At 44.1% G+C, this 26,846-nt stretch overlaps 1 protein-coding gene across 5 annotated transcripts in view; it reads right to left on the reverse strand.

Annotated features, from left to right (window-relative positions):
• Positions 1 to 1,449: 1,449 nt before the first annotated feature.
• The window catches only part of ST3GAL3 (ST3 beta-galactoside alpha-2,3-sialyltransferase 3), a 161,862-nt gene continuing 136,465 nt past the window's right edge, over positions 1,450 to 26,846 (reverse strand). For all 5 annotated transcript variants that reach the window (XM_072127461.1, XM_072127460.1, XM_072127462.1 and 2 more), the window contains 6 exons: positions 15,241 to 15,304; positions 12,187 to 12,282; positions 11,920 to 12,106; positions 6,663 to 6,809; positions 2,968 to 3,114; positions 1,450 to 2,361 (listed from right to left, as the gene is read on the reverse strand). In XM_072127461.1, coding sequence (XP_071983562.1) covers positions 2,272 to 2,361; positions 2,968 to 3,114; positions 6,663 to 6,809; positions 11,920 to 12,106; positions 12,187 to 12,282; positions 15,241 to 15,304 — 731 coding nt within the window. In that variant the 3' untranslated portion in view covers positions 1,450 to 2,271. The remainder of the gene's footprint in view (positions 2,362 to 2,967; positions 3,115 to 6,662; positions 6,810 to 11,919; positions 12,107 to 12,186; positions 12,283 to 15,240; positions 15,305 to 26,846) is intronic.

Below are 26,846 nucleotides of genomic sequence, written 5' to 3' on the forward strand. Positions count from 1 at the left end.
CTGCACCAGCAGCAGAATAGTGAGTGCAGCTCTGGAGTATAATACAGGATGTAACTCAGGATCAGTACAGGATAAGTAATGTCATGTATGTACACAGTGACTGCACCAGCAGCAGAATAGTGAGTGCAGCTCAGGGGTATAATACAGGATGTAACTCAGGATCAGTACAGGATAAGTAATGTCATGTATGTACACAGTGACTGCACCAGCAGCAGAATAGTGAGTGCAGCTCTGGGGTATAATACAGGATGTAACTCAGGATCAGTACAGGATAAGTAATGCCATGTATGTACACAGTGACTGCACCAGCAGAATAGTGAGTGCAGCTCTGGGGTATAATACAGGATGTAACTCAGGATCAGTACAGGATAAGTAACGTCATGTATGTACACAGTGACTGCACCAGCAGCAGAATAGTGAGTGCAGCTCTGGGGTATAATACAGGATGTAACTCAGGATCAGTACAGGATAAGTAATGTCATGTATGTACACAGTGACTGCACCAGCAGCAGAATAGTGAGGGCAGCTCTGGAGTATAATACAGGATGTAACTCAGGATCCGTACAGGATAAGTAATGTCATGTATGTACACAGTGACTGCACCAGCAGCAGAATAGTGAGTGCAGCTCTGGGGTATAATACAGGATGTAACTCAGCATCAGTACAGGATAAGTAATGTCATGTATGTACACAGTGACTGCACCAGCAGAATAGTGAGTGCAGCTCTGGGGTATAATACAGGATGTAACTCAGGATCAGTACAGGATAAGTAACGTCATGTATGTACACAGTGACTGCACCAGCAGCAGAATAGTGAGTGCAGCTCTGGGGTATAATACAGGATGTAACTCAGGATCAGTACAGGATAAGTAATGTCATGTATGTACACAGTGACTGCACCAGCAGCAGAATAGTGAGTGCAGCTCTGGAGTATAATACAGGATGTAACTCAGGATCAGTACAGGATAAGTAATGTCATGTATGTACACAGTGACTGCACCAGCAGCAGAATAGTGAGGGCAGCTCTTTGGTTATAATACAGGATGTAACTCAGCATCAGTACAGGATAAGTAATGTCATGTATGTACACAGTGACTGCACCAGCAGAATAGTGAGTGCAGCTCTGGAGTATAATACAGGATGTAACTCAGGATCAGTACAGGATAAGTAACGTCATGTATGTACACAGTGACTGCACCAGCAGCAGAATAGTGAGTGCAGCTCTGGAGGATAATACTGGATGTAACTCAGGATCAGTACAGGATAAGTAATGTCATGTATGTACACAGTGACTGCACCAGCAGCAGAATAGTGAGGGCAGCTCTGGAGTATAATACAGGATGTAACTCAGGATCAGTACAGGATAAGTAGTGTCATATACGGGTGTCAGTAAAACAGATTATGTATAATAATGAACACACTGATACAAATAACCCGTCAGACTCAGGATTTCCGGCCCATAATAGAGTTTAATGATAATCCTGTTGCAGGGCTCCTCTCCATCTCTAGTGAAATGGTCCCTCCTCTTCATCAGGACAAAGCTAAGGGATGTCTAGTGCTGGAGTCATCCAATCTTCTCATGATATGAAATGTATTGCTGATGTGTTTGTGAGTCACATTTACATATTTGTTAGTACGGGGCCTGGGCTCGGATCATGCTTCCTGCCCTATTGGGCCAAAAACCGAGCCAAGCTCACAGGCGACCCCTGCTCTGTGTGCAAGGAAATCAAACACTGATCAATGGCAAAAGTCTAACACTGATCCATGAGCTAAAATTATACAAGTTATACCCACCCAACCCCCATATAATAACACACTCAAAGACAGACATATAGATAGACTGAGTATTGGCCCATCTACGTAATAGCAGCACCAACAATGCCCCAACTCTGGACGGTCACGATTCTTCCACCAGAGATATGTCAGTATATGTGCATTGTCTGCATATGTATCTCTGCCACCTGTGCAGTACAGTCCCATGCTCACACATCGTCTAAAAATAATACTTTATACATTCAGAGGGTATATGCTCCACCATCCGCACCTGAACCGGAGGTACGTTTGGCACAAGGGATTCTCTTTATACTTAGCGTCCTTCATCCTGTGATAAAGTCATGACTACTAAAAAAAACACTTCTGATAGTAGATAGTATCCGGAGGCCGCCATTGCCTCCTCTTCCCAGGGCAGCAGGTTGTGTCTCTGTCCCATAGAACATGCGGTGTCATGGCCGCCTGTCTGTCCTCTGCTAATGGCTGTGGTCCACGAGAAGCTCAGATGCCACTAGTGAGGTCATTTATTACACGCGCTTTCACCAACTTCCTTAAAAATTCCTTTTCTTTCTGGATATTATGAGTCCAAGACTAGAAATTTGGGGAAAAAAAGAAAACAAGAGGAAAATGTAAAACATCACAAAGCATCATCATGACGAAATCAGACATTTTTAACCCATCTCTGTATGCAGCTGTAGTGTCATGTGAACAGGGCGACATCATCGCAGGTGAAAACTGTACACCAAGCATGTATCTCATGAAATCACAGCATATTGTTTCACATGAAATGACAGCAGCCTGCATGGAGAGGAGTAGAAGTCCATGGAGGCTGCTGTGATTGTTATATGTGGTCAGATATGTGCATGGGGTACAGTTTGCTAATGTTAAGTAGATGAAGAACCTGTGATGATGTCACCCTGGTCATATGACATTTGGCCACGCCCCATCGACTCCCTCCAAAGAGACTTAAATACCAGGCAAGATTATAACTCTGATTTTATGGGGATCTAAGGGAAATTTTTTTTTAGCTAAAATAAGGGTGTCAGATCGTTACTAGGGCTCTAGATGAACCTTCCATTGGCTGTATTTGTGAAAAATGTGGTGGCGGGTTCCCTTTAATATAGAGATAAGTGCAGCTATAGATAACACAGTAATACTGACACCTTCCACCTCTGCCCCATGTAATGTCACTCTTACCTCCTTTATGGCTGCCATCTTGATAGTCTCATAGTAGTGAAGAGGAGCATTGGGGAGGTTCATATCATACCCAAACCCTGCCACTGCCACCTCGTCACAGTTATGTAACGCCATGGTGATTGCCACGCTTCCCAGCGTCGGGATGTTCTGTGTGTAAAGAGATTTAGTAAGATAAGGAGGATATTCAGTACGTGAAGCACTCAATGACTGCCCTGCTACATCTTTTCTATGTCTTTTCTCTGTTACTGTAGCTGTACAATGAGGCTTGGTTTTTTTGAGACAACTTGCAGTTTTTATCGGCACATTTCTAGGATACGTGAAGATTTATCGATTAGATCTTTATTTATTTGTTCTGAAGAGAAACTGAAAATAAAAACACAATTTTCCTGTTGGATTTCGATATTTTCAAGTGTTCATTGTGTGATATAACTACTAAGATAACTCTGCCGAGAGAGGGAGAGAAGTTTTACATGTTTTGTACTTTCCATTGGTATTTTCTACCAGGTCGTAGATGATATTGTATTTTGTATAGATCGGATCATCAATACAAGCCTTGTAAGTGATCTACTACACAGCAGGGTTATTGATTCTCTACAAAGAGCATTACACCAGGGATTGCTAGTCAAGCCGTTCCCTAATACAGCCACGGATATGGCTCCTGACGAGCGAGCCAGCAAATCTATGCACATGTGTGACCAGAACTCCCATCATTGCTGGAGGTTCCTACGGTGCCTGCTGTATATAGAAGTCATGTGTCTGGCAGCCAATACTTACCACATATACAACAGCCTTGGCCTTGTGTACACCAAGCCTTGCCACTATGTGAAGGGTCTTACAGCATTCCTGGCCATGGGTGGCTCATAGTCCCTAAGCTAAGTAGTCCTCCTATCACATCGCAGCCGGGTCAGTAATGAAGTCCTGCAGCCAAGGATAAAAGCTCAAAGGACCCACATAGCAATAATGGATTGCAAATGATCTTAGGCAGAATGATATACCATTGTCATCTGATATTTCCCTTTTAATACCTTGACTTGCAGAAGAAAGAGAGGTTATGCCTAATTCCTCCGTGTCCACTGGGGCCCGGCCGGAGCAGATGGAAACACTAAATCAGCCGCAAGAGATTAATCGTCCATATGTCCCAGCAGCGAGCCGCTGATAATCACTGCATGGAAGCTTAAGACACATAACAAACTCTCCATCTCATTTACTCATCTCAGGCAGCAGATCCATAATCTCATTGAACACTTCCCAGGGACATGAGATGGCATCACCGCTGCGGGAGAGCGCAATCTCCAGGAATCATCCAGCCCGGACACTACGGACTACATCCTCTTTATCACATTATCATTGCAGAAAACACATATTTTAGCTACAATGGTTTGTCATACGGTAATGTGCTCTGACCAATGAGAGGGAGGATATGTCCACAAGGGGTGTAAAGTGCATAGAGAAAGTCTGTATGTTTTACATGTGCATGGCAAAACCTAAAATCTGCCTGAAAATCTGCACCTCTGGACATGTAGCATATTTAATAATCTGCACCAAAGGACAGAGCGACTGGTAAACTCCCCGGCATGGAAGCATGAAAAACCCTTCACAGATGTGGCCCATCACACTGTGATTCACTCCAGGCTCCTGGCATAGGAAACAATGTGACTTTTTCGTGACTTTTCCCCAAAAAGTCTCAAATCCAGACATCAACACCTTACATGCCACATTTATCAGGCTGCCTATGTACAACACATTTTCGAAGGTGGAGATTTATCATATAGCTTAGGCCTCCCCATGTATCCTGCGGGTTGCTGCACCTTGAGCATAAACCATGCAGACCATCAAGGTGCATTTCCACTTAGTCTTGGTAGTGTTCAGGACAGGAACGTCCCATGTCCTTAATGCCCCCTTGGTGTGGAATTGGCATAAAAGGGATACACCAGTTTTCTGGCATAGAAGCCCTGATAAACGGCAAATTAAAATTCCTTAATTCCTGCTCAAAGGGGTTTCCCACAAAAGAATATTCTTACATTTCTATCCCCTAGTGTTGTTAACACACTAAAGATAATTTTAACCCTTTACTTTACAATTTTACTTGCTGTTTTAGCTCCTATCACTCCCTCGGCTGCTCAGTCTAAGATTCTAGGGTGCGGGTGGAGACTCTCTAAGCAGACACATTATAATCCATCTAGTTCTGTGGGGTGACAATGTGGTTACATTATCAGGGTACAGGTTTATATTCACTTTCATCTGGCTGACACATAGAAAGAGATGAGTCAGATCAGAGATGCATGAGATGATTACACAGAGGCTGATAGACCATTGCACTGCTACACTGTGAGCTCTGCTACATCTCACTGACATGTGCCTGCCTCCCACTCCCCTGGTCACTTATCAACTCGTAGTTTGCAGCCTCTCTCTCTGCTGGCAAGAAGTGATCAGTGAGAGTCTCTGAGCTCCGTGCAGGGGGCGTGGCTACAGGCTCAGAGCAAAGAGAGACAGAAATCTCAGCTGCACAATCTCATCCAAGATAGCGTCCCGACCCCAAGTCAGAAGTTGGTTGTGTCTAGGGTCAACTGAAATTGTGTACAGCAGGACTGGTAGAGACAGGTTGGACTTATATCTGTGAAATGCTGCATTTTTGTTAATAACAGTGAATTAGAGAATGTGTTATTTTGTTATCCTGAGTATAGATTCCTTGATAACAGATCCCCCTACCCCTTCCAATATTATACAGGCACCAAAATATTGGGGCACACTGTGAAAACACAGGAAATGCCGGCCCTCTAGGTACAATCCCCTTGTGATAACCTTACTACATTACCACCCTGAGGTCTAGATAGAATCTATGGTATTGCCCAAAATCAATCAAGAATCACTTAGACATCGTTATCATTCCTCAGTTTGTCTTCCTTCCTGTTTTTAGCCTTGGGGGGGAAAATGCAAATCAGAGGAGAGTGACCTCATAGAGGAAAGACTAGTGCAGCTTCCCACGCGTTACACAAGAATGATCTCTTTCTAATTGTATGTAGGCAATCGGGATATAAACCAAGTATCTCAGCTAACACAGACACATATACCAAAATTATTTAATGCACTTGGCCTAACTAAGATATAATGGCTAGGGCCATAGAGACCCCAACTCGTAGCTGGGCTGGGCCACAGCTGCCTTGTACGTACTGACAGTAAAGAATTTTACTATCACAAAACTGCTGGCGGTTTTGGATAAAGAGGTAGACAAGGGTTAAAACCCTGAGTGCTGTCTACTCAGTATCTCATTGATGTGGTATAAAGCTTCCCATAGACTGGCAAGAATCTCCAGTTATTTGTAAAAACCTCCCTGTGTGAATATTGCCAGATCTGGGCGCTGTATACCATACACTCTGTTTTCGGACCATCTGTAATTTTGGTACCGCGCTCCTATCATGTGACTTTGGCCTGGACATTTGATTATTCTCTGGTTAGTGATTTTGCCTAGACGTACTCTCCTGGTTTTGTCTCTCCTATGTGACAATGGTTTATTTCTCTTCCCTTTCCTTCACATTATTGAGTGTAGGGAATGTCGCCCTATTGGAGGCAGTCCTCAAGTAGGCTATGACATTTTGGAGTATTAGTACCAGGGCTCACTTACCTAATCTAAACTAACATAGCGACTTTAAAGATTCCAAACCCATGACACAGTTGTAGAAGGTATAGGCACTTACCCCTCTCCCCATCAGTCCATTGTTGAATGGCAGCCCGATAAAACTGAATGCAGCTTCTTGGATGAAGTAGGGATTGAGGATACGGATCTCATTTGGCTCTCTTGGCACCCGAGTGGCAACTGACTTCCAGAACCCATCTGAAGCACTCTGTATATAGAGATAGAAGAGGCACTAAAGTTATAGAGACAAGGAGATACAAAGTAATAGATAAAGGCTACATTCACGCACACATGTGCCCGTCATACCGTAACACGGCGGGCACAAGTCGGCACACAGGAGAGGAGGAGGGGGTGAGCGCTGCTTGCCCCTAGCTCTCACCATAGAGATACATGGTGCACGGCTCCGTAATACAGGGAAAGATAGGACATGTCCTACCTTTTCCCTGATCCAGTGCCGTACAACACCCATTGCCGGCCTAGGGGGAGGTACATACGGCAGCTGTATATACGTCCCCCAAGGGACGTGTGAATGTAGCCTTAGACATTTTACAGCTTTAGATGTATTGGATGAATACAGAGAAAGTGAAAGTGTATGTCATGTGAAATGTTATAGCGGATGTCTATTACACTACTGGATCATATGGTCACATGGTACTTGCACAAGTATTGTAGTTTTAGAAATCCAGAAATCCGATCCGTCCCTGGTTAGGTATAAAAATCTGATGCATTTCAATGCAGATAGATGAAATCGTGGCAAGTCTGTGCCGGAGGAATAAGGTGTGAACGTGTCTAGTGCATTGTAAATATCCTCAGAATACAGCCCATCCGGCCATGTGGGCTCCCACATAATAAAAGGTTCGGCCCACAGGGGTCAGTCACATCTGCACTTACTGCCATTGTTATCCTTGTACTAAGTAACTGCGGGTAACGGAGGAAAGCCAAAGGCTCTGGACGCATGAACCTCAGACATCTTGTGGTGCTTTTACTGTTGTATCATTTTCATCCTTTAAATAGAAATAGTTGGACGCTGGCAGCTGTTTCATATTTGTCCCAAAAAGCACAAAACAAGCCGAGGTGGTAGATTTACAGCCGCAGTTGCTTCAGATGTGACACTTTCCCTTTGAGACCTTTGCTCACAGTTTCTCTTCAAGGCAGCGGGGACATGAAGGCTGAATGGCATGAAGAGGTCACATATTCAGCATCACAACATTTGTGCTCGTCTCTGGAAATAACAGAAGGTGTTTGATGCAGTAATGTGCCCAGTCTAAGGCTGAGGGACTTCTCTATATGGGGCCGCATCACTGCTGTAATCTAGGGTTTACATGAGGTGCAAAATGCCTTCCAAGATGAGGATAGTATCACGTAGAGGGACGTATTATACATTTGTGACCAAAAAAAAATATGCAAAAATAAACAGGTTTTTGCAAATTTGCCTTTAAATGCAGATTTTAAAATGGGGAGTTTGTACTTTAAATCCAAATCAGATTTCTTCTGGACATTCCTAAAGAGTGTTTAAATAAGATTTCTTGTATTAGAGAAGAATCCAGCTCCCTTGATTTTGTATATTCGATAATACAATTTTTTGATCTCAAGACGCTTCCAAATAATTTAAAGAGGTGTGGACTCTTGGGGCAGGATTGTAACATGAACACATTATAAAGCATTAATTCAGCTACATTTGCAATATGCCTGAAGAAAAGAAACGTTTAATCATCAGAGGTAAGAAGATGAACTGTGAATCTGGAATAGCTGAGCTCAGGAGCAGAGCACAGCAGAGACAGCAGAAGGCTTCAAATATCGTTGATGGTTGGATAACTGTATAGAAATGTGTAGTCACACCGAGGACGCAAATCTAATGTGTATTGGATGGTGAGGAGGAACAGCTATTGCCCTTCAGCGGCTTCTATGGAGGTATATAGCCACCTTAAAGGCTCTGTATGGAGGATAGGGGAGCTGCATATCTGTAAAAAGTCTCATTGCTGACACGTGAGCTTATAGACCATTCAGCAAAATGTTGCTGTGATTATGTCACGTATAGTAATTGCTGGGAATCATGGCCGCAGTGTAAGTTGTCACTTTCTCATGTGGCAGCGATGTTGAAACATTTTTGGCTTTCTCTGCAAAGCTTTTGTTTTCCCTGGGTAAGATTCCCTTTTTCCAGTCTCTAGCACGTCCTAGATTCTCTGCCACAATGTGCTCACACACCCAGGGTAGCGTAATTATGACTGTGAGAACCGGGATTTATAATACGATTGCGATTTGTGTGGCCGGTCTGCTACCATTAACTATTCATTACACGAGCACTGATCCTTATCAATTAAACTAAGCAGAAAAGTCAGAGCATGAGCAATCATGGTAGAAAATGGGGGAGGATGAAGTAACGACGCACTGACAGAGCAAATACAACCCGCACTGGCGGCACTGGCGGCCGGCACAGAAAACGTAACAGGAAATTCTGATGTATGCGAGGAATGAGGAGGAACCTCACATGACCCCGAAGACTCTGCAAAGTGACAAGATGAAGTGATCAGGATGATTGGTTTCTGTACATCAAGCAAAGAAAGAAGCAGCAACAATGTGCAATTCCCCACGGACGACAAGTGAAAGGCGGACGAGCAGCCAATCATATCGATATTACAACCGCAGTGCGGATTGATGACTTCACTGTCCCCTCCTGTCATAAAGATAAGCAGTGTCCAGTTTCTCTGATGTTATCTCATGCAAAAAAGATGTACCGTATATACTCGAGTATAAGCCGACCCGAGTATAAGCCGAGACCCCTAATTTCAACACAAAAAACTGGGAAAACCTATTGACTCGAGTATAAGCCGAGGGTGGGAAATGCATTGGTTACAGCCTCCCAGTATATAGTCTGCCAGCCCCTGTAGCATACAGCCTGCCCAACCCCTGTAGCATACAGCCTGCCCAGCCCCTGTAGCATACAGCCTGCCCAGCCCCTGTAGTAGGAAAAAAAATAACACTGTACTCATCTTTCCGACGTCCCCCATAGGTCCTCTTCTGTCTCAGACAGAAGAGGACCTATGGGTGACGTCAGAAAGGTGAGTTTTGTCTTTATGTTTTTAGTTGACTTGAGTATAAGCCGAGTTAGGGTTTTTGAACACAAATTTTGTGCTGAAAAACTAGGCTTATACTCGAGTATATAAGGTACATAATGAGAATTCTAAGTAGCAATCCAAAAGCGTGTGCAACGTTTCGGTCTAAACCTAGACCTTCTTCAGACAGTAAAATAAATGCCGCTTAAGCCAGATGTAGGATAATGTGACGAAACAAAAAGCGGAGATAGCCGCTAGGAGATTGTGGTGTGTGCCGAAAGTGTAATCGAGGGGGAGGGGGGTCACAAAAGGAAGAGCAAAAATGAGTTGTTTGATAAGATCTTTTCAAAAATTGAACAGGTTGTCTGAATTTTGGGCAATAAAGTGATCAGACCACTCAACAAAGTGCTGCAGACTCTTTACTTCCTACTAAGATAACTGCTTGTACAATGGTTGCACTTGGTATCGAAATTGGAGAACTTGAAAACGTTGGGGTTCTAACGGCAAGGACTAGGGGGGCTGATGGCTGGGAGTGTAATATCCAGACCTAAGGCTCGGAGCCATGTGAAGTCCTCGGCGTGCTCCTTGTTGGAAGCTCCACATTTATTTACAAGAAATGATTTCTGTTTGGAATCTGTGAGAGCGTGGGAGGTGGGTGCTGCACCCTGACTTCTCTGAGACCAGGCAGCTGTTTCTTATTCCAACCAACATCTGCATTCTGGTGGCTGCAAGTCCAAGCCTGGACACACCAGACCCCGCGCTGTATAACCATTTTCTATCTTTATCCCTTATTTACTTTATTCATGTTTTTTTTTAATTCAGAGAACTTGTCTGTGCTTTCGCTGAAATGATTCCCCCGCTCCGATACTGTGTACGTGCTTTCTCATGTAGCCCAGTATTTTCACAGATCAAAATGTTGATGAATTCAAATGAACGCTGTCATTTCCCTGAAGGCAGAGCAGATCATTATACATCATCCAGGAGGCTACTGTGACGGCATCACACACCATCCTTATCTCAGCCATCGGGGCTCAATGGCTTTTCCCTAAAATTCCACCAATTCCCATGTCTAGCTATCCTGAAGAAGGAACAGGGGTCACTAACCTCAGCCTCTGTTCAATTTATGAGGATAAAAAACAAGAGAAAAGCTTAATAAATTGCCCATTTGTATTTAGATACGTAGACAGTCTGCAAACCCAGCCAAGAATTGCGGGGGGAAAAAAACTTTGTCTGAGACTCTCCAGATGCCTCAGTGACTTTTCCTAGTGTGATGTGAATGACAAGGGTGAGGTGGCAACGCTGAGACGTTCGTTTTGTAAAAAGTTTCCATTTGTTTAGTAAAAAGCAATAAAATTATTACAAAGTCTCCAGTTAAAGAAATTTTTTGTTTAACTTTTAAACAGAAATGCTAAAAAGAATCAATGAAGTATCAACTCCCTGGACTTACAGTTTGGGTAACAAAGAGTAAAGATGAACTATGGAATAATTAGACTTTGTAACATTTTTGTAGTTCAGACAAACATGGAAAGGGCCACCACTGTGCCAGACATGGAACCAACAAGACAGCGACCTACCCTCAATATAGCAGTGCCGAGAGGTGTCCACAGCCCTGCTGGCATCCATGATATCCTACATTAAAGGGGTTGTCCAACTATTTAAAATTTTTTTAAAAAAAGCTTTACTCGCCTCCTCTGGCGCTGCGGCCTCTTCTCCGACTGCTTCTGGACGCCTAGCATGCCCACCTGTCCCCTGTGCCAGCGCTGTATCAGCCTATTTTATGCTATAACTGGGACAGGAGTTGGGTGGATGTGCCAGGCGCCCGGAAGCTGTGGGAGCAGAGGTGCTGTGCCCCTGTAAACAAATATATGCATGGCTCTGACGGACCGCAGCACGGGACACCTAGAGCACTAAAGGAGGTTAGTAGAGTTTTATGGGCAAATACTCAAAATAATAACCATCTGAAATGCTGGAAGCATCCATGGGATCTTTCATATTAATGCAACAAATAAAACTAGACAATCAGCAGGTCATTTTTAAAAATATATAAACCCTGGGGCTCGCCAGTTGGCAAATCATGGCCACTTATTTGTCTGGTTATGATATTCTCTGGATTGAGCCTCCTTCTCCTAGTTGAGTTTTGTCCCTATTGATTTGTTTTGTCCCCCCAAGGTGAACACTTCTATGTAAATTCATGCTAAAGAAAGTTAATGCTTCAATCCTGGACTAGTGCCTAACAATCACAGCAGCCTCCTATTAGGGACGTACCACTTTTTCCTTGTAAACAATGTATTTCAGCCATTTGAAATCCTGCCATTTAAATCCAGCCAAGACGAAAAGGGAATCTTTCTCATACTGTTCAAGTTTCTGGATGGCTCCTTCTGGATATGTAATTCTTAGTGTTGTTTTACTCCCCACGTCCTTCTCAAACCCTTTTACTGGTGCCGAATTCAACCTGAAATCGAGAAAGAGCCATTAATCCTGAGCAGTTCCGGGTTAGTATGTGAACGTTCACAACTATTGGGGAGAACTTACCGGACCACAACCTCGTACTCGTCAATTTTAGGTCCCAGAGATTTGTTGGCGAGAACCCCTCCATTCCCCACGATGATGCATCGCCGACAGCTCAGTCTAAGGAAAATGCGGAAAAATGAATGAGATTTGGTTACATAGATCTATAGAGCATCTGCAAACAAGTTTAAGGGGTCTTGCAACTTTTTGCAACAGAATTCCATTTTCTAGATCTCTACTGGTTACATCTAGGGGGGGAGGAGTGTTCTCACACTGCTGTGCTCTGTGCAGAAGTTGCTTCCTCTGCTTAAGTGACTGTAGCTTTTAAGCAGGGACTGTGGACCAGTGAGCAGTGTGAATAAACCCTTAGAGGGCTTTACAAGGGGAAAGAGGACCCTTTAGCACACTGTATGATGTGTGACGGGACTAGGTCAGGATGGCTATTATGTCAGGAAGCACGGACAGGATAGAGAAGAATAATGAGGACTACTGTGTCCCTTCATCTTTGATTGGATACCGATCTCTGGATACCTGGAATACGTGTGTAACAGTGTGGAGACATGATGAATATGTGGTCAGTGAATGTACAATATGGCACGACTGCCTGTATATTACACACCACTTGAAATCACAGTGAATTATAGCTGAATCATGGTTAGCAGTGGCGGCACGTGGTAAGTGTGGGGAGCATTCCCAATAATACCTTCCATGTGTTGGAGGAATGTGCCTGAGTTTCCTCCATCCATCTGACTCATCTAATCGTTATACCAGACTCCCTCCATTATACTGCACATTACACGTACTGCATGGACCAGCATTGTCACCTGATACTGATCTAATAATAAATTATGTAAAATAAATAAAGTATATTAAAGAAATACATTTTATTTGTTCACAGTTTATACGGTTGAAAAAAGACACTTGTCCATCAAGTTCAACCAAGGAAGGGAAGGGATTGGATGAGGAAGGGATTTATGGGATACAATTCTATATAAAATAACCATCAATGTTATTTATGTGTAAAAAGGCATCTAGACCAGGGGTCTCAAACTCAATTTACCTGGGGGCCGCTGGAGGTAGATTCTGGGTAAGGCTGGGCCGCATCAAGTTTTCCACACAAAATGCACTTACAAAATATCATTATTCAGATTCAAATGTCACGGCGTCTCCCAGCGCAAGGAAAGCCCCAAGCGGGGAGACGTGTTTTCTCTATGAACGCGTCCTGTGCACCGAGGGGTCCCAAGCTCCTACCGCACTGAGCCCAGTCAGGGACACTCCATTCCCCCCCCCCCCCACCCGGTACTTGCCTCCCCGTGTCCCTCCCATCGATGAAGATGAAGTCGCCGCTCTGACCTGCACCAAGTGCGTTCAGAGCGGCGACTTCATCTTTTTCAAGTACCGGAAGGAAGCGGATTAACCGGTTACGGGCCCTTTCCTGTTTTTTCATGTCCATTTTTCACTCCTCACCTTCAAAAAACTATAACTTTTTTATTTTTACACGTAAAGAGCTGTGTGATGGATTGTTTTCTGCGTAACAAATTGCACTTCATAGTGATGGTATTAAATATTCCATGCCATGTACTCGGAAGCGGGAAAAAAATTCCAAATGCAATGAAAATGGTGAAAAAACGCATTTGCGCCATTTTCTTGTGGGCTTGGATATTGCATCTTTCACTGAGCGCTCCAAATGACTTGTCTACTTTATTCTTTGGGTCGGTACGATTAAGGAGATACCAAATTTGTTATAGGTTTATAATGTTTTTTACAAAAATTAAAACCTCCTGTACTAAAATTATTTTTTTGATTTTGCCAACTTCTGGCGCTAATAACTTTTTCATACTTTAGTGTACGGAGCTGTGGGTGCTGTCATTTTTTGCGAAATTTGATAATATTTTCAATGATATCATTTTTAGGACTGTACGACCTTTTGATCACTTTTTATAGATTTTTTATATTTTTCAAAATGGCAAAAAAGTGGCATTTTCGACTTTGGGCGCTATTTTCCGTTACGGGGTTAAAAGCATTGAAAAACCATTATCATATTTTGATAGATCGGGCATTTTCGGACACGTCGATACCTGATGTGTTTATGATTTTTACTGTTTATTTATATTTATGTCAGTTCTAGGGAAAGGGGGGTGATTTGAAATTTTATGTTTTTTTATTATAATTTTTTTTTTTTTTAACTTTTTTTTTTTTTTATTTATACTATTTTTCAGACTCCCTAGGGTACTTTAACCCTAGGTTGTCTGATCGATCCTATCATATACTGCCATACTACAGTATGGCAATATATGGGGATTTTCCTCCTCATTCATTACAATGTGCTATCAGCACATTGTAATGAAGGGGTTAAAACGAAATAGCCTCGGGTCTTCGGAAGACCCGAGGCTACCATGGAGACGGATCGCCGCCCCCCGATGACGTCACGGGGAGCGGCGATCCCAGGTAAGATGGCGGCACCCATGCGCCGCTATCTTTTTGAGGCTGCCGGCAGCTTTGCCGGCAGCTATCGCTGTGCAAACACCCGCGATCGGTGCTAGCACTGATCGCGGGTGTTACCGGTAAGCCTTTGCTGCAATATGCAGCAAAGACTTACCGGCTATGGAGAGGGCTCAGCCCGTGAGCCCTCTCCATGCAGCGTGACCCGACCGCCGCCGTGAATACACGGCGGGCGGTGCTTTTCCAGGTGGGGGCCGCAAAATATTGTCGCGAGTTTGAGACCCCTGATCTAGACCCTTCTTGAAGCTCTCTGCTGTCCCTGCTGTGACCAGCGCCTGAGCTCGGCTATTCCACAGATTGTGTGTTCTCATAGTAAAAAAAGCCTCTGGTGATTAAACCTTGTTTTCTCCAGACGGAGACAGTGCCCCCTCGTCTTTTTGATTTGATTCAATTTGAAACAACTTACCACCATATTTTTTGTATGGACCATTCATATATTTACATAAATTATTCATGTCCCCTCGTTGTGCATGGATGTTAGACTGGAATTTTTCTATAACCAAACAGCAGGTGTAATGTAACATTGACTGTGGGGTTAGGGAACTTCTTTCTTATACAAGGGCTGCCGTATTTTACCTGTCCAGAGCTGGCGTCAAGCGATATTCTTTTGTGGCGGACAGGATCGCTTTGATTAGGTTATCTGTGTGATAGAAGGAAGGAAAGGAATGTGATGATGAGAAAAGAAGTAACAAGCAACAAGAAGGCTTTACAGTAATATCAGCTGAGACCCAATGTCAGCAGCATCTTTCCACACCCGCATGGAGTGTCAGCTCCTCAGGGCAGCTGAGCTTGTTCTCTCACGAATCCTGAGCCCTTCACATAAATCTTACATGCATCAAGACCCGAATAAACTCAGGAAGATTACAAACACTTAACTGAACCAACAGTCTTAATTCCATCTGCCCTGTTTATGGGAAACTCACATTTCATTGAAAAACCGGAACGCCCTTTACCAGCAGGAGCATTAGATATAAGCAGCAGAGTCATCATCCTGAGGATTAGACCATGGAGGGTCTGACTCCAAATCGTACACTAAGAATGTGGCATCTGCAAATAGTGCACCCCAATATGTTATAGGAAGGAGGAGGAAAACATCTTAGTGGGGGTGTAAGAAATTACTCCCAAGCCAGGAAATGCCTCAATAGAAGAATACATTGTATATATTCCAGTTTAATCTCTATCACCAGGCCTGCAGGGATGGTGTTCTGTATACTCTGCTGAGGACCCTGATTAGCTGCAGGCATGGTGCTAATGGGGACATCAAACTCCTTTTCAGCGAGGGCCTATGTGGTTGCCTTAAAAGGGCCAAATGTAATTTTATTACTGTATAAATCTATTCCACAGTTACATTTATACAGCATTACCAGTACAGTCAGCCACTTAAAGGCAACACCAAAGATGAATATATTGTCAAATAAACAGACACTGGCATAGTCACAGTGGCCCCACAGTAGCCGCTAGTCATGGTTCCTGCTCCACAGTAGCCAATAGTCATGGTGCCTGCCTTACAGTAGCCGCTAGTCATGGTTCCTGCTCTACAGTAGCCAAGTCATGGTGCTTGCTCCACTGTAGCCAATAGTCATGGTGCCTGCTCCACTGTAGCCAATAGTCACGGTGCCTGCCCCGATGTAGCCACTAGCCATGGTGGCTGCCCCACTGTAGACACTAGTCATGGTGCCTGCCCCATAGAAGTCAATAGTAATGGTGCCTGCCCCACAGTAACCAATAGTATTGGTGCCTAGCCCACTGTAGTCACTAGTCACAGTGCCTGCCCCACTGTAGCCACTAGTTACGGTGCCTGCCCCATAGAAGCCAATAGTTATGGTGCCTGTCCCACAGTAACCAATAGTAATGGTGCCTAGCCCACTTTACCCGCTAGTCACAGTGCCTGCCCCACTGTAGCCACTAGCCACGGTGCCTACCCCACTGTAGCCAATAGTAATGGTGCCTTCCCCACAGTAGCCAATAGTAATGGTGCCTAACCCACTGTAGCCACTAGTCACAATATCTGCACCACTGTAGCCACTAGTCACGGTGCCTACCCCACAGTAGCCAATAGTCGTGGTGCCTGTCCCACAGTAGCTCAATAAGGGCTTGATTCTGCCTACGAGACAATAGATGATATATACGGCATTTCAATACTAGCAGAACAACCACAGATGCAAAACATTGGAGGCTTCATTGTCGTAAATTTCGATACGCTGATGACACTTTCTCCACCAAAACAATAGAAACTTTGCTTTATAAAGTATCTAGTGGGTGAAGGTGTGAACACGTCTGTGTCGCTTCCATTAGGATGTATCCTGGCGGATGTGACTCTGGCTTCTGGGAAGTCTCTGAGCGAGAAGAAGCCGGGACACTGAGCCAGATAAATCACATTAAAATTGTCTTTCTGGCCCTGATGCAAGTTAATGAACATTCCAGCAGCGACTGCGCCGAGCGCCAAGCTTAATATTTGTACTGAACTCAAAACAACTGAACGGAGAGTAAATCCTGGGCCTCGCACACAAAGTCTACAAGAAAGCCGCGCTCAGATGTGGTATTAAAGCCGCTCCGCAGGCGCCCGGAGAGAAGGGCGACCACTTTCACACAGACCTTCCATCCAAATCCTGCAACATCTTCAGGATCTCTATCACTCAGTGGATGGAAACCTTCTGCTTACAGCTACAGGCTGAAACTCAGTAGAGACTTGATGAAGTTTAATACCATCATCTGCCTAGTATAAGGGGTTTTCTGGCTTTAAAAATTATCAACTCTCCTTGAGTTTCGGGAGGGTCCTGGGCTACAATGTCTGCTTCTTCTGCATCACTGACACCATCTCCATCATAGGGTGGATGGTTAGATCAGCCCCATTCAGATGAATAAGGCCGGGCCGCAACAGCAAATCCTGGGCAATCGCAACTAGCGAAATTACATTCAACAGTCCACTCAGGCTTCTATTCCGAGATCCAGGAAAACCACTATTAATATCCAACATATCAATTCATTGATAATCCAAAATACAATCACGCATACAATGACATAGTAAGCAAATACATGATCAAAGATTACCAATTCCTAACAATAGAAACTAATTCACAAGGTCATACAAGCACAATAAAGACCTAGGGGCACATTTACTTACCCGGTCCTGTCACGATCCCCGATCCGGAATGTCCGACAAAGATGAAGTCGGGCGCAATTCACCAACATCGTGCACCCGAGATCCTGCATGTGTCGCTTCCCCGCTGAGGTCTGCCGGAGTTCACCATCTTCACGGTGTATGTGAGTGCATGTCTTGCGACACAATTTGCAATGGTAAATCCCGCACGTCCGAATCCGTCGAATCGTCTAATGACACACCCCCCCGATTTGCGTCGCGTGAAAGTCGGCGCCAATGCGCCAAGATCCGATCGCGTGCTACAAAATCCCCTGTTAAATGCGGTGCAAAACGGAAATCGTCAGGAAACCCAACGAAAATGCGTTCCGCGGACCCTAAGTAAATGAGCTCCAAAATTTAGTGGAAAACCACTTTTAAAGATTATTTCCCCAGATTATTTCTTGTAAAACTTTGAACAACCCCTTTCCAACAATACTACGCGAACATTGAATTTGCTGGGTTTGTCATATCTCCATGGCAATATACTGTATCTCTAATTTCACTATTCTATAAATCTCCAAAGTTGGACACCTCCATAATAATAAATAAAACTTAAAATACTAATAATAAAGGATATAAATACAGGCAGTCCCCGGGTTATGTACAAGATAGGTTCTTTAGGTTTCTTCTTAAGTTGAATTTGTATGTAAGTCGGAACTGTATATTTTATCATTGTAACTCCGCCCAAAATATTTTTTGGTCTCTGTGACAATTGGATTTTAAAACATGTGGGTTGTCATAAGAACCAGGATTAATAATAAAGCTTCATTACAGACACCTGTGATAACTGTTATAGCTGTTTATTGTAGCCTAAGGCTAAAGTACAGTAAATTACCAACCTCCAGAGGTCCGTTTGTAACTATGGGTCGTATGTAAGTCGGGTGTTCTTAAGTAGGGGACCGCCTGTACTGGTCTTCTGTGGGAAATAAATGAGCCCCCTATTTAACCCTTTGCTGAGCAAGGGTGATTGGTTCCTGATTGTACAGGTCATATTTTTGCAGTTCTGTTCCTCGTTAACAGATGATTAGAGAAAAGCGGACCCAAAGTTTCCATTCAGGTTTGGTGCATCCCGGGTGACCCGGACATTGCTGGATTGGCGGGAAAATAAGCCAACCTTGGGAATTGACACCGGGGGCAACTGGTACAAATTTCAGGTCCGCTCATCTCTAATGATGATATCTTTGGAACCACTTTACATATCATAAAAATGTTTTCAATGATTTTTATTACCGTAACTAAATATTTCTCTAGAAATGACTAGAATGTGAATACATTTTTCCTGTTAATATTTTAAAGAAGAAAAAATTAATAAATGTTTAAAAAATATGTATGTCAATCATTCTCCCTTCCCCAGTTTCAGCTACTGCTGCGGAGGGTGCATGTACTGCAGACTGTCAGCTGCCTCCTTGCAAATGTCTGGTTCTGTGGCACTTAGAAACACAAAAATATAATATTAAAGTGGAGATTCTTCTTTTAATATGACAGCAGAACCGTGTTTCTAGGTCCCACAATTCAGAAGAAATCATAATTTGAATTCAGATGTACAATACAAGAGTTATTTCTCTTCTGCATGATGCCCATTCATTCTCTATTCCTTCAATCTCTGCAATAAGATGTCAGAGTACATAGGAGTCTGTGGAAAGGGTAGGGGGAGCAGTGAGTCACAGCAGCTAAGTCTAAGACAAGGCTGAATGGTGGAAGACTTCTACAAAGAGAATATCTACTGTATAATAACAAGAAGTACTGAATTCCCATTTCATATGTGTCTGCCCCCGGGCAAGGCATAAAGCCACAAGCCGCAGCCTCCATATACTGGTTACCCATAGTTTCCCATCAGGCCGTGTCCACCCCCTTTCATCACTGGCAGACTGTCAACTGTCAATCATCCAGGGTCTCGTCTATTACTGGTATCTGCTGGAGGGAAAACCTGTAGTTACATTGGGGCTGGGTGTAAATCAGACTTAGATCAACAGACTTTGGTGATTTGCACAGAAAAGCAAAATGTCACACTCAATTTTCTTTTTCTTTTTTCAATTAATTTGTATCCACTTAGACAGTGTTTTACTTCACGTCTCCTCTATTTTGTTTGATGCAATATATCGGACACTTTTAGCAGTCTCTTTAGGGCACATTTACTTACCCGTCGGCTGGAGTTCACTGAAAGTAAATTGTCCGACGATCATGCACTCTGCCGCGATTCAGATTGTGCGTCCGATATCCTGAATGTGTCGCTTCCCCGCTCAGGTCCCCGGAGTTCACCTCTTCCTCCTGGTGTATGTAAGTGCATTGTCCGTGTATAATGCGCTGTGCGGGGAGTCACTAAGATCGTGCGCCCGATATCCTGCATGTGTCACTTCCACGCTCAGGTCCCCGGAGTTCACCTTCTTCTTCCTGGTGCATGTAAGTGCATTGTCCGTTTATAATGCGCTGTGCGGGGAATCACTAAGATCCTGCACCCGATATCCTGCATGTGTCGCTTCCCCGCTCAGGTCCCCGGAGTTCACCTTCTTCTTCCTGGTGCATGTAAGTGCATTGTCTGTGTATAATGCGCTGTGCAGGGAGTCACTAAGATCCTGCGCCCTATATCCTGCATGTATCGCTTCCCTGCTCAGGTCCCCGGAGTTCACCTTCTTCTTCCTGGTGCATGTAAGTGCATTGTCCGTGTATAATGCGCTGTGCGGGGAGTCACTAAGATCGTGCGCCCGATATCCTGCATGTGTCACTTCCCCGCTCAGGTCCCCGGAGTTCACCTACTTCTTCCTGGTGCATGTAAGTGCATTGTCCGTGTATAATGCGCTGTGCGGGGAGTCACTAAGATCGTGCGCCCGATATCCTGCATGTGTCACTTCCACGCTCAGGTCCCTGGAGTTCACCTTCTTCTTCCTGGTGTATGTGAGTGCATTGTCTGTGTATAATGCGCTGTGCGGGGAGTCACTAAGATCGTGCACCCGATATCCTGCATGTGTCGCTTCCCCGCTCAGGTCCCCGGAGTTCACCTTCTTCTTCCTGGTGCATGTAAGTGCTTGATCTTGCGACACAATTTGAAAGTTAAATCCCGTGCTTAGTCCAATTCAGTCAGATCATCCGACGGCCATGCCCCTCGTACCCTGGAAGCCAGCGCAGCTGCGCCAAAAATCGATCACGTGCGACACAATCCCAGCGCAGACCCCTGTTAAATACCTGTCAAAGCTGCGCAAAACCTGAAAACTGCGCACGGTCCGATGAAAGTGCGTTCCGCGACTCTTAGTAAATGATCCAAAATGTCTTCTGCTTTGAGCAGTTTAAAGTTTTGCAGAACGGAAACCATAAACCAGGAGGCTGCAGTTCATGGACTCTAAGTTTTCCTTTATTGTAATGATGGTTGATATGATTTCACTGTGTGGAAAAGACTGATGGAGAATCTATAGAAGTCTCTGATCCCCGCGCACACATACTGCGAAGGCATCTGCATTATGAAATACAATATTCTGCTACAACAACATGTATGAAATGTCATAGAGGAGCCTCTGCAGCTTCTGAGGGGGGCGTCTAATTTTAAACATGACTCTGCTAGAGGCCCCTTTGTGACTCATCCGAAGGCTCCACGCTGCATCTGCCACGAATCAGTACTACAAAAACATAGGAAAATCAAGCAGAACAATACAATGCAGATGACATCAAGGGTGATAGGAATTCCCGAAAATATTGTATGACCCATGCCAGGGGCAGCGGCAAGTAAACACATAGGGACGGGGGAAGCTCCAGCCAAAGTCACATTCAGCCTGAGATGTAGTTACTTCTTGTACAAGATGGAGCGATGCCCGTGACGGATTCTCTGGAATCGTAAGATTCATGTATTTTACAAAGTAAACAAAGTCTGTAAATAGATGATGAGAGGAAAAACCTCATTAAATATTTACTCGCTGCAAAGGTCGAATTGTAAAGAGACAAGAAATAAAACTATGGAACGTGAAGCTCCTCCCGTATATTCAGAAATATAAAATCCGGCAATTACATAAAATAATAATATTACACAGCGGGTCGGGGCTGTGCCATAGATTAGACTTGTATCTCTTGGATTGCTCCTTTCAGACACCAAATCATTACTTAGGGACAGACAGATGCGGTCACATGTAAGGTCACGGGAAACATGTGCGAAAATGTGTTTCTGTCATGGGTCGTACAATGCAGTCATCAGAGGGAGGTTAGGGCAGGTGGAACAGGCTCAAAGGTGAGATATGCACAGGACAAATTATGGAGAAATTTTGGAGAACATGCAGGACACAAGACTAGACAGGTTAAAGCTCAGGAACCTTCTCATGGTGGAAGGTGCCCTCTGTAACCCCGGAGGTCTGGTGATCGTAGTAAACATGGCTGTAGGACATGCACGCTGACCCTATTAAAGATGTGTGTCCAGCAAGGTAACTACGTCTAGGACCCAGTTGTCATCCGGTAGGGGAAGGGAATTGTTGATCCATCACTAGTGAAAGCAGTTTGTGTTCTTTTCTGTTTCTTTGTTGAGCAAAGTAGGAAACAACTTACAGTTTCTCCAGGTTGCCCCATCTGCTCCATCTATTCAGTATGTGGCCACCAAGGCCATTGGCTCATTGTACTGGGATCGGCTGCTGAACCCACCAGAGGTCTCTGCTTTACCAAAGACACAAGAACTGGGTCTTTCAAATAGTGAAAAGTTACATAAGACTGAAAATATAATGAACCAAAGGTTTTCTTTTAAGTAAACACCATAATATGATTATGTTGTTGTAAATATAGATTTTTATGATTGATTATTTTGTAAAAAAATATGCTATTTGATGGAGGTACAGCCAGCCATAGGTGCGCCCCGACAGAAGCGGACGAGTGTTATTTTAAAACTCTTGTGAATACAATAACTCTTTTCAAATGAGTGATATACTTGTTGCACTATAGGGTCATCCTATGTTTCCACCTATGCCCAGGAATCTGAAGATACCGGCGGTCCCCTACTTAAGAACACCCGACTTAAAGACGACCCATAGTTACAAACAGACCTCTGGTAATTGGTAACTTACTGTACTTCACCCTTAGGCTACAATAATCAGCTGTAACAGTTATCACAGGTGTTTGTTATTAAGCTTTATTAATCCTGGTTCTTATGACAACCCAACATTTTTAAAATCCAATTGTCATAGGGATCAAAACATTTTTGACAGGGGTTACAATTATAAAATATACAGTTCCGACTTATTTACACATTCAACTTAAGAACAAACCTACAGAACCTATCTTGTATGTATCTCCGGGAGCCTGTACAGCAGGGAAAACCGCATGGTTGATGCTACGTCAGTGTGAATGGAGTCCTGGTGATGTGTAGAGAAGACGCAGGTTCCAGGGATCATTTTAGAAACTATTTCTTGACACAGAAAAGTGATATGAAACCACGGCTTTAATTTGACTCCAGGTGATTTTATTTATTCCCTGTTTAGACAGCGTCGTCTCCCCAACCAGTGAGTGCATTTTGCTTTATGTGAGATTGTCACATTGCTCGGTACCTCCTATCCACCGTTATAGTACACACAGAAATGATAGCATGAAAACAAACTTATTCTACAGATCAAATGTAAAACGTCTCCCCCCTCATTGCACCCCCAGTGTGCATTATATGGGACATCGCACAGTCCACCCTCAGTGACAACAAGCCTCCAGTGTTGAGCGTTGGACAATCCCCTGACACGTGCCTGGTAAAGAATGAAGCCTGGATGGCACGCACATCAGCCCAGAGTCCAAGCAACCATTGCATTGTTCATCTCCGCGTGCGATGTGATGTGGACGGCACAAATCATGAGAAAAATGTAACGGTAATTACGCTCAGCCCTCGCTGGAAATGGCAAACAAGCTCTAATTGTTTCTAGCTTCATGCCAGACATTTAGTAAATGTTAGAGCCGACATGAGTGGCAGCAGCCGAGCAGAAATCTGGCAGCGAGACAGACGGTAGTAAGACTCCATGTGGACTGGAAATGTCAGTGCTGCTTGTGTGCCCTATTATTCAGGAAATCCGGTCACTGTAATTACATGACACTACAGCAGCACCGTGACACCACAAAGCACAGGACACCGGGGGAAGATCTGCAGGACCTCACAGCCACCCATCTCTCAGGAGAGGACTGCATTTTATTTTTTCTAGAATTTCAGCTATTTGCCTTGCAGCAGGGGAAGAGGCTCTGCACACCTGTCTGGGGTGGAGAGACAAATTGTAAAGAAGCTGGTTAGAACGGGACCAGAGTCTAAACTCAGCAACCAGGTCTTGGGGGTTTTATGCTCCAATGCAATTGCTATGATCTTTAAAGGAAATCTACCATCAAAATTCACCCTGATAAACCAGGGGACATTACTCATAGATCCAAGCACTTACTGTATTTTTCGGACTAAAAGGCGCACAAAAAATTCTGTGATTTTCTCAGAAATCCAAGGTGCGCCTTATTGTCCAGTGCGCCTTATATATGAACCATACTTACAGACAACAGCTGCCTTGAACTGTGCACAGGTCTGCCACCTGCTGGTCATTCATCCTTATAATCAGGTGCGCCTTATAATCAGGTGCGCCTTATATATGAACCTAGACGTTTTAGCCGGCATTTATTGATGGTGCGCCTTATAGCCCAAGAAATACGGTATATGTGTTATCCATGGCCTACTTTCTTCTTGTTACATAAAGGTAATGAGCCAGAAAGGCTACTGGATGGTTACCAGGGCCCCTCAGTGATTTAGCTTCACAGGCTGTAACACTGTGCAGAACATGTCTCCCCCTCCCATGCTGCCTCCTTCTGCCTATGTAATCTAGCAGGAAGTGCAGGTGGAGAGACCTGCTCTGCTTATTGTACCACCAGTGAAGCTACAGCACTGTGGGGCTCTGGAAATACCCCCAGGAGCCCTTTGGGCTCATTAGAATAATTTAAAAATTTGAATGAAGTAGGGCATGGATAACAATTAGAAGAAGATTCCCACAGTCACTGTGCCTGGATCTATGAGTAATGTCCCTGGTTTATCATCAGGATTCTGATGGTAGATTTAATTTACAATCCTGTTTTGTTTTTGTTGCTCCCGTGAACGTTTATGCACCTCCATGGCTTTAGATCACAAACCATCCGTGTGTAGGATGACCTTTCAGCCATGTCTCCCTCTGCCACCACTTTCTGACCTATGACATAATAGGCTGAATTAATGGATTATCTCCAGAATATGAGTCGTGTATCATGTGCAGCACCTCTAATATTCATCCAGGTATAAATGTACAGATCCGAGTGACCTCCCAGCGCTATGAATCTCCTGTCACAACATCTGATGACTGTTTTCAGAATTTCATCATTCTCCCTCCATGAATGTGCTCCTTTTTTGTTCCTACCCAGGGAAAAAGTAATATTAAATTCATCTGGATGGACGGCAAACCTAATGAAGAACATACGACCATAACAGTGGGAGGCACCCGCAGACTGCACCACAACACTTCTCTGAGAAAAAATCTAATACATTTCTCTAAAGAGACCTGAAACATCTGTCGGCCCGAGATCAGAGACTTGTACAATGTCTACTAGACAGACATCATCACACCAGCACCTTAGTACACTGGGCTGATCAGGGGTCCAGGCCTTCCCAAGACTATTCAATGGATTTGACAATCCGTGTAATAACAAATTTTAGCAGTTGTAGTAACAAAAAGTAACAAAACTGTTTCCTTCCAACTCAGTTACTGACGAAAATTGTGAGACTTTGGTCAATCCCTAATAGATAATAATTCCTTATTTATATTGCACAGAGCTTGCTAAATCTGTCCCCGTCCCCATGGGGCTCACAATCTAATCAACCTACCAGTATGATTTTGGAGTGTGGGAAGAAACCGGAGTACTTGGAGGAAACCCACACAAACATGGAGAGAACATACAAATTCAACAGATGTTGAAACATGGAGAGAACATACAAATTCAACAGATGTTGACCCTGGGACTTGAATTTAGGTCCCCAGCGCTGCAAGGCTGTAATGCTAACCACTGAGCCGCGGTGCTGCCCTAATAGATGAGCTCCGTTGTTATGGGACACATTCAACAACAGAAGTTTTAAGAAAAGTTATTTCTATTGTAAGTTTAGGACTCTACAGGATGGACAATTCAACTCAATGATTTGGAAAGGAAGTCATTCTCCCGTGACAACGTAAAGCGGTGATAGACTCTCTGGGTGTCTTGTGTAGACTCTTCTTCTCTATATGTATAACCAGCAATCTATCCTTTCAGAGACTATGGGGCAGATTTACTTACCCGGTCCCGGTCCGACGAGGATTCGGGTCCGGCGTGATCGTGCGCCCGAGTTCCTGCAGGTGTCGCTGCTGCGCCAAGTTCACCTGTTTCTTCTCGGTGTATGTGAGTGCTCAATCTTGCGACACAAATTCTTTTTTTAAATTCTGCGGTTTGTCCAACGCGCCCCCCCCCCCCCATTTCTGTCGCGTGCAAGCCAGCGCCGATGTGCCAAAATCCCGGGGAAATTCAGGGCAATATTCGGGAAACCCGACGAAAGTGTAATGTTCGGACCCTTAGTAAATGAGCCCCTATATCTCAGGCTGTTGTGTTTTCCACAGTGTCTTACTGTATACAATGTAAGGTTTCCATGTGTAAACAGCCACCAGCAGTATTGGGGTAACACAATAGAGACTTGGATTGTGAAGACGGTTCTGCTTGGTTACTCTGCAGGTAAACAAATGCCGCTCACCCCAGGTGACCCAGTGAAAGAGTAGCCATGTCACCGCCATCTGACAGATCAGGTAGCATGAACTGGGAATAGGGGCGACTCTGTTTTTGTCTTTTCCTTTTACTTCTTGCAAACAGAAAAGTTGTAGTTACTTTAACCCGACAAGGAGGTCACTCCACAGATGGAAATGTGCTAAATCATTTATACCACAAGTCAGCCAAGTGATGAAAGAACATCTGGATTATGGAGAAATCCTGCATACTTACCTCTCCCGTGGTTAAATAAAACTGACATATCAGGGCCGATTACATCTATAGACTGTCAGCCAGTGGACAGCGCTGAAGGAGC

This window comes from Engystomops pustulosus, chromosome 10 (genome assembly GCF_040894005.1).
Source record: "Engystomops pustulosus chromosome 10, aEngPut4.maternal, whole genome shotgun sequence".
NCBI classification, from domain to species: Eukaryota; Metazoa; Chordata; class Amphibia; order Anura; family Leptodactylidae; genus Engystomops; species Engystomops pustulosus.